The sequence below is a fragment of the Malania oleifera genome, chromosome 7, assembly GCF_029873635.1.
Source record: "Malania oleifera isolate guangnan ecotype guangnan chromosome 7, ASM2987363v1, whole genome shotgun sequence".
Lineage (NCBI taxonomy): Eukaryota > Viridiplantae > Streptophyta > Magnoliopsida > Santalales > Ximeniaceae > Malania > Malania oleifera.
In genome coordinates, this window is record NC_080423.1 from 107,454,746 (window position 1) to 107,462,756 (window position 8,011).

Genomic DNA, 8,011 nt, shown 5'->3' on the forward strand with positions numbered 1-8,011 from the left:
CAACTTTCTCGATCAGACGACTATTACTACATTTAGAGAGGATGCACAAAAATTGCACAAACAATATCCCCCCCCCCCCCCAAAAAAAAAAACTCTAATGAGATTTTGCCAAGAAACAAAATACAAACCTTCCTTTAATACTTAGGCAAATGTGACAAGTTGCTAAGGGAGCAGAAGTATATCAAAAATCAAATATCAATGAAAGTTTTGAATTGACGTTGTAGGGAAAGTTATGAGATGTTCACATATTTCTATCAAATTTTATAGAAAATTAACGTATTTTGTCCTAAAATTAGATATACTAACTTTAAACTTAGGAGCATGAATTGTAAATCTTAGATTTGGATTTTTGTGGTTTTGAACATTGTTCAATATAATTTTATATTATATTTTATTTAAATCCAAAATAAATCCATATTCAAGATCTTCCCAAATACACATTGCGTTTGAGAACATGAATTTCAAACTTTGAATTTGAATAAATTTCAATATAATTTTCAAATTACGCCTTATGCAAAAAAAAATCAATACAAATTCAAGTTTAAGGTCTTTCCAAACATAAAATTAGTATAAGTATTTAAAAGAAAGAAAGATTATAAATACATATCCTTTAATGAATATAAATTAAAATTCTCAATTCTTTACAACACCTAAGCAATAAAATATTTTCCAAAACAAGCATATCACAATGAATAGAGCAAAACAAAGGTGTTAAGAGTATAATTATCTAAACTATGACAACCTCTTACTACCCCTCCTTCCTTTTTTAATTGTGTAAGACACTGATATGTGCATAATTTTAGGAGAATTCATTTTTTATTTTTCATAATCATTGATCAATCTTAGCTTTAACTTTTTGTGCATTATTTATTAATAACAAATATTAATGACTAAGTCCTCTTTCTCCCCACTTTTCAAAATTTGCACATGAGTGAGGAGATTTTTCTAAACAAAAGAGATTTGGTAAAAAAGATTTAATGACTACGAAACGCTTCATTAAGATGCATTTATAAAAAAATTATTAGTTGTTTCTATATTATTATAAAGACGACTCTTCTATTTGGTGTTATTTTTAAAAATGTCAAATTTATCTTCATAATTTAATTACCAATAATTATTTCAAAATACTTTTTTAACTGTCCCAACAAATTCAAAGTATTCTTATAATTATGTTAAATTTATCCTTATAACTATTTATAAAATACTCTTATAATTATATCAAATTTATCTTTATAATTACTTATAATTATTTCAAATAAATTCTTATAACTATCTATAATTATCTCAAAATACCTTTATTAATTATTTTTTAATAATTTTTAAAAGTTTTTAAAAATAGAAAGAGAGAGAGCATGGGCATTTTTAATTTATTAATATGTTTTATTTTAAAATAAATTTCTCTAAAATATTGACACGTATCCACCCGCAAAATGTTAAACAATTTCGTTACAATTTGCCACGTGTCCCTCTTGACCCCATCAGCCTAGCCTACAGGCGTCAAGCGAAGGGTACGCAAAAGACGCCACGGCGCACAGTAGACTTCCACCCTGGTGGCTTTCATTAAAAATCGGATTACTGTTGTCTCTCTCATCGTCTCTCTCTCTCTCTCCTGCAAAAGAAAAAAACAAAAAGGATAAGAACCGCGCGAGTACTACTTAGAGACTTCCCTACTTTGACCGCACGCGCACATCACCGCTGATGCACCTCCCCAACTCTCGCCGTCCACGTGTCGAAATGGAACCGATCAACGGAGGAGCACAAACCGGTACCAAACAAGACGCCAATAATTTAAATATGAACGGGCGAATGTAAGACAAAGTTCGAAGGCAGGTTGCACCGGATAACTCTCCTGCCATTGCATTATTTATGTCACTGTTGCTCGAATCAACAGACCTTTCTTCTTCGTCAGCTGAGAGAGAGAGAGGGACAGAGAGAGAGAGAGAGAGAGAGAGAGATGGCGCAGGTGGCGAGAGAGAGTGAGAGGGTGGAGGCGGGGGGGAGGAGAGAGAGGGAGATGGGGATGGTGGAGGTGGTGGGGCGGGCGGTGGTGGAGGGACAGTCGACGACGGAGAGTCCGAGGAGTCCGGAGGCGAAATTGGGGATGAAGGTGGAGGATCTGTGGGACGTGCAGGAACCTCAGCTCACTCCCACCGAGAAGCTCAACGCCTGCTTCGAGAGCATCCCCGTCTCTTCCTTCCCCCTTGCTCCTTCTTCCCAAGGTTTAATTTTCATTTCCTCTCAATTTCTAATCAATCTCTCTCTTTCTGTGGATCTTTTTGTGTGTTTTTTTGGTTCAATGAATCGTGTTATGTGTATTCTTGAGTCTCTATTTCTGTTTTCGTTCTTTTATTTTTTATGCTGTAGGGCAAGGCTGATTTTTTTAATTTGTACATCTGAATCGTGTCTTGTGTTTGGAATGAATTTTAGGAATGGTTGAAAGCTCAATTTCAATCGGTAAATCTTTCAGGGCATATCTCTGTACCCACCGTGCAGTTCTTCCTGCTGTCAAATTAAAATTTCATTGCCATACTTGCTTGTAGTAAATGTAGTTGTTTCTAATATTTTAACTATTTAGTACTTAAGCGAAAAACACTGACCCCGTTTTGAGTTTGGCAAATACACACGAACCTCCTTTATATTTGATTTCTAAAACACTTTATGCCTCTTTTGTCAATTTGCCATCAAGTAGCTTTAAAAAATTGATTATTATTATTATTATTATTCCTTTTTTTGGCATGCATGAATTAATTAATTAAAATAAATATTGTTCAAAAAAAGGTTCAGACTTTTTTTTAGTGTCATTGATATGCTATTTCATAAATATGGACGGTAAAAAAGGGAAAGTAGTCGATCTCTTTTTTAGTGTCATTGATATGCTATTTCATAAATATTAAAATATAGATGGCAGAAAGGGAAAGTAGTCAATCTCTTGAAGCCACTTGTCAAGTGTCTTTTTATCTATTACTTATATCTTGGAATTGATCAATATTTATTGGGCAATGAGAGTCTTATTTCTGTTTTGTTCTTATATATTTATTCTACGCTGTAAGATTTGCTGTCTCTGTTTGAATAATTTATTCTGTTTGGAATGAACTTTAGGAATCATTGATATTATCTTTTTGGCTGATCAACAAGTTTTCACTGTTAAAGCTTATGATCATGAAATTTGGGTATCACCCTCAGGTCAAGTGATTTTTCTATAATTGGAGGTGTTCATTTTTTTCGATATGGAGTGATGGAGTTATCCACCAGTTACTGTATATTGGCATGATCAGCATAGTTTGGCTCCCGAGAAAAGAAAAATGAAGCCAAATGGTCTTATTTGGCTCAGCTAAACGAAAAGTTTGGCACAGAAAATGTTGAATCCGTATATTGGAAGTACTTATTACTCCTCTGTTCAGGTCCCAAAAGGGTATTTTTTAGGACTATTTTCATTTTCAAAAAAAAAAAAAAAAAGAACACCTGAAACACTTCCATTGTGTTAGGCTATTTTTGTCCAATCAAGTGGTAAACTCAAGGCTTTCCTTGTTAAATGACTAAGGTTCGAGTCTTGGGGGTTATGGTTTTCCATTTGAGATGATAATTTGGTATTTAAGTGGAGAAGGGTAGAGGGATGGATCCATTATCCAGGTGGATTAGTTGAGTATCCAAAGGGCCTCCGACACCATCATTTCAAAACAAAAAAAAAAAAACCTAAAGGCTTGACTTTTTTATTTTTGGAGAAGGCCTTTCTTAAGTTTTTTGTTTTCTTAAAGATTAAGAGTTTCTTGAAAGATTTTTGTTAAGTGTATCTTAAAAAGGAAGAGGAATACCTGCCTTTGAAAGTGGTGTATGCGGAGTGATGAAGTCATCCACCCATAACTGTAAATTTGTAGAATCAATGGTGTTTGGTTTCCAAGAAAAGAAAAGTGAAGCCAAATGGTCCTATTTGGCTCAGTCAAATGATAAGTATTGCATTCTCAGCTCCCAAATTGGCAAATATTGAATCTGTAAATTGAAAATACTTGCTACTACTCTTTTTAGGTCCTAAAATGGTTTTTTTTTTTTTTAGGATCGTTTTATTTCAAAAAAAAAAAAAAAAAAAAACGTAAAACACTAATGTTGTATTGGACTATTTTTAGCCGATAAAGGGTTGCATTTTTTTAAAGGCATAAAAGGCTTGACATTTTTTTTGAAAAGGCCCTTCTCAACATTTTTGTTTTTTAAAAATTAAGAGTTTCTTGAATCTATGAAGTGTATCTTAAAAGGGAATGAGGCATACCTGCCTTTGAAAGTAGTATATAATGGGATCTCTTTGGTCTTGAAAAGGACAGATAAGTTGATGGCATGTATATTTCTAGGTTCTTGTATTTTCTTTTTTATTGTTTTTGGCTTGCGTACTGTTGCTCTATTATAAATAGGGGATATATTTCATTCATATGGGAGCAGGAGAGATGATTTTTTCCCAGCTATTGTATGCTATCCCCAGGAATCTTTCTTAGGCATATTTATATCCATCAATGCATGCTTTTTTCCTTATTTGTCATGTGATCATTTAGATTTACTAGTTTTGCCACGCGATACTGGTGATTTAAAATATTCTATTGTCCATGTTTCAAATATTTGTTGTGTGGTTTTGCAAATCTTATATCCAGTAATCGAGATAAGCTCGGATGCCAGTCTGGCAGAAGCTGTTCAGATATTGTCCCAACACAAAATTCTTAGTGCACCTGTTGTGGATGTTTCTGCACCTGCTGATGCCACTTGGATGGACAGATACCTTGGCATTGTGGAGTTCGCAGGCATTGTCGTATGGATTCTGCATCAGGTTAGTGTGCCATCCTTTTAAATAAACAAAATATATACCTTTCAGGTTGCCACTACAAAAGGATGAATCAAGGCATGCTTTTACTAGTTTTTGGGCTTGTTTTTTGCATAGGTTAAAATATTTTTTTAGTGGGATTCCATTCCTTAATGAGTGGCCAAGGTTAGGGAAGACTTGTGAAATAATTCAGCTGGGTTTTTTGGGGCGGAAAGTTTATTTTTCTCCTTACATCCAGTGTTAGTGGGTTCAAGGGTGGAGAGAAGTTTTTTATCTCTGGTTGGGTCTTATGGGACCATTTTTCAGTAGTTTTGGACATAAGAGTTCCAGAACATCAGAATGTTGAATCTTCTGCAGAATTAATTATTCAATATTGTAGAACAAAATGTATGGCAAAACTCTGCTATTTTAAACATACGAGTGTTGTTTGATGTAGGAATGTGATTGGTTGCCTGAAGCGAGAATATTGGTTTGGAATTCACCATGGTGAATCCTTTGTGCTGTTATGAACACAAAGCTAGATGAATGCATGCACATATTATAATTTTAAACCGGGGAAATTCTTCGGCCAAGTCTTTTGAGTTTGCTTTACTCCCAAAATCCCAATGGAGAAATTGAAAACAATATATATTCATGTTCTGTGCAGTCTGAAGGTGCATCACCCAGGAAGAATGGTGAATCAACTGGCCGAGAATTGTTTACAGGTGGATCAACGACAATTGCTGGAACTGCTGTTGCTGCAGCAGCTAACGGTGTGACTTCTGCGAATGGACTTGGGAATTTAGGCCCCGAGTCTGCTGCAACAACTTCTGGAAACTTTTTTGAGGCTCTGACAACTTCTGAATTTTACAAGAGTACTAAGGTTGTACATTTGACTTGAAGCTTTCAATTTAGAAAAAAGTGACTGTTCACATTCCATCCGAACTATCCCAGTTTTTCTTGTGTGGAATAATTCTTTTTCCACAATTTGGCTTCTGAGAATACAGGTTCGAGATATATCAGGGTCATTTCGCTGGGCTCCGTTTCTGGCTTTACAGACATCCAACTCCTTTCTGACAATGCTCTTGCTGCTTTCAAAGTACAAAATGAAGAGTGTTCCTGTGGTTGATCTTGGTGAAGGGAAGATTGATAACATCATCACACAGGCTGCTGTTATACACATGCTAGCAGAATGCGCTGGGCTTCACTGGTTTGAAAGCTGGGGCACCAAGAAGCTCTCTGAACTCCGTCTTCCTTCAATGAAGAGTAGTCAAATGATACAGGTGCGGCTATGTGAGTCCTTCTGATGGAAATTTCCTTTATGCGAATGCAAGATTTTGAACTCTTAGTCATCTATGGTGCTTCATTCAATGTGGTGATTGTGCAAAAAGAAATCAAAGTGAAGTAGTAAGTGTGTTAGTGTATGGTTGGATACTGAAAAAAACAGAAATAGAATACTTCCTTCATGTTTCTGTAATGTGTTTTATAGTTTTATGATTAGTTTTTGGTTCTTCTTGATTTTCCTCCTCTGGCAGATAGGGCATTTTTTTGGGGGGAGGGGGGGGTGTTGCGGGGAATGGTTTGGGGATTTTAGAGGATTCATGTCTGACCCATATTGTATTCATTTAATGTAACATCCTAAGGGATGTCTTTGTTGTTGTTTGTTAAGCACTCTTATTCCTTGCAGGAGTGCTCTTATCTTCTTCTAACAATCTTTTCTAGATTTGATTTTTCTTAGTTTTGTAGAGCAACTGTCAGTTCTTCCTGCTTGCCAACCTTGTTGCATTAGCCGACCATCATTGGGAACTGCCCATCTAGCATGTAGCATTCGATAAGCGTTTTCCTCCACGTTCTTTAATTATGTAGCCTGATGTTGTGCTTTGGTTACTCAAATTTTCCACACAATTACTCCGGTGGTTGCCACTATTAATGCATATGGTGCTTCTTAGCCTTTTCCTTCCTCTTGCCACAATATTTGTAAAAATGTCCTGTTTCAATAATGACTTTAAAATGAACAGCTTTGCTTGTAATTTTGGCAGTTTGTCCTAAATGCCTTCTGTTGCAGGTGTATGAGGATGAACCTGTCCTGCAGGCATTTAAACTGATGAGGAAAAAGAGGGTTGGAGGGATTCCTGTGATTCAAAGTGGTGGGAGAAAGGCAGTGGGTAATATTAGCATCAGAGACGTTCATTTCCTCCTGACTGCGCCAGAGATATACAAAGATTTTAGGTGTGTGGCTATGCTATTTTCCAGATTATAGGATCTTAGTTTCGCATCAAGACTGAATTTTTCTAGGTTGCCATTCAACTGCATAAAATGAATGCATAGACATTATTATACAGTTAAAAATTTCATCCAGGGGCACTCATTTGGCATATTATTTACAGATCCATCACGGCAAAAAACTTCCTGACAGCAGTTAGAAGCTACTTGGAGCAGCACCAAGAGGCATCTCCGATGTTGAGTGGCATGATCACATGCACCCGAGATCACACAATGAAAGAACTGATTTTAAAGCTTGACTCGGTGAAGATCCATAGAGTATATGTCGTGGATGGTGACGGGAATCTGGAAGGGGTGATCACGCTTAGAGACATAATTTCGAAGCTAGTTCATGAGCCCCCAGGCTACTTTGGGGACTTCTTCGATGGTGTTTTGCCTCTGCCTCAGAACAGCAGGGTGTAAGAGGAAAAGAAGTCTTGTCTGCTCTGGTTGGATAGGGTGATTGTAACATGGGCAAGTTTCTTGTAAGTAGTTTGAGTTTGACGAGGTTTAATAATCTGTATATTTGGTTCTTACCCCTGAACTGAGTTTTTCTATTTTTTGCCCCAAAGCTTGTGCTTTGGAACTAACAGTTGGGATCAATTCCTCGTCCTTAACATGAATGTGAGTTTGCTGTAAGAAAGGTGGATGTCTACATTTGAAGTTGCACTTCCTATTTCTACTATGTTTTTTTGAGTTCTTTTTGTTTGGGGTTTTATAAATGAGCGTCTCAACAGCAACAACAATAGTAATGCTTGGTGTGCTAGGAATTTTTTTTTCTTCAAAATAATGGCTTTCGAGATTCTTTTGATACTCAACTAATCTATTCAAATAATGGGATCATTAGTCTACTTTTTTTTTTTTTACTTAAATATCAAAGTATTATCTCAAATGGGAAGTCGTAACTCTTAAGATTTAAACACTAGGTGTTTATTTGGATAGAGATTTTTTTTAAAATAGGAATTTTAA

At 35.8% G+C, this 8,011-nt stretch overlaps 1 protein-coding gene across 1 annotated transcript; it reads left to right on the forward strand.

The window, feature by feature from the left end:
• Positions 1–1,827: 1,827 nt before the first annotated feature.
• On the forward strand, positions 1,828–7,711 carry LOC131160558 (SNF1-related protein kinase regulatory subunit gamma-1). The gene is made up of 6 exons (XM_058116371.1): positions 1,828–2,219; positions 4,635–4,807; positions 5,448–5,663; positions 5,788–6,063; positions 6,846–7,009; positions 7,168–7,711. Exons 1-6 carry the CDS (start codon positions 1,955–1,957, stop codon positions 7,463–7,465), a joined length of 1,392 nt encoding a protein of 463 aa, XP_057972354.1. The 5' UTR covers positions 1,828–1,954; the 3' UTR covers positions 7,466–7,711.
• The last annotated feature ends 300 nt before the right edge of the window (positions 7,712–8,011 follow it).

Bases quoted from the DNA above. Each gene is read 5' to 3' on its own strand.
- LOC131160558 (XM_058116371.1), top strand. From the start codon at position 1,955: ATGGCGCAGGTGGCGAGAGAGAGTGAGAGGGTGGAGGCGGGGGGGAGG. The intron at 5,664-5,787 runs GTTGTACATTTG...CTGAGAATACAG, and splicing joins AATTTTACAAGAGTACTAAG to GTTCGAGATATATCAGGGTC. The intron at 7,010-7,167 runs GTGTGTGGCTAT...TATTATTTACAG, and splicing joins GAGATATACAAAGATTTTAG to ATCCATCACGGCAAAAAACT.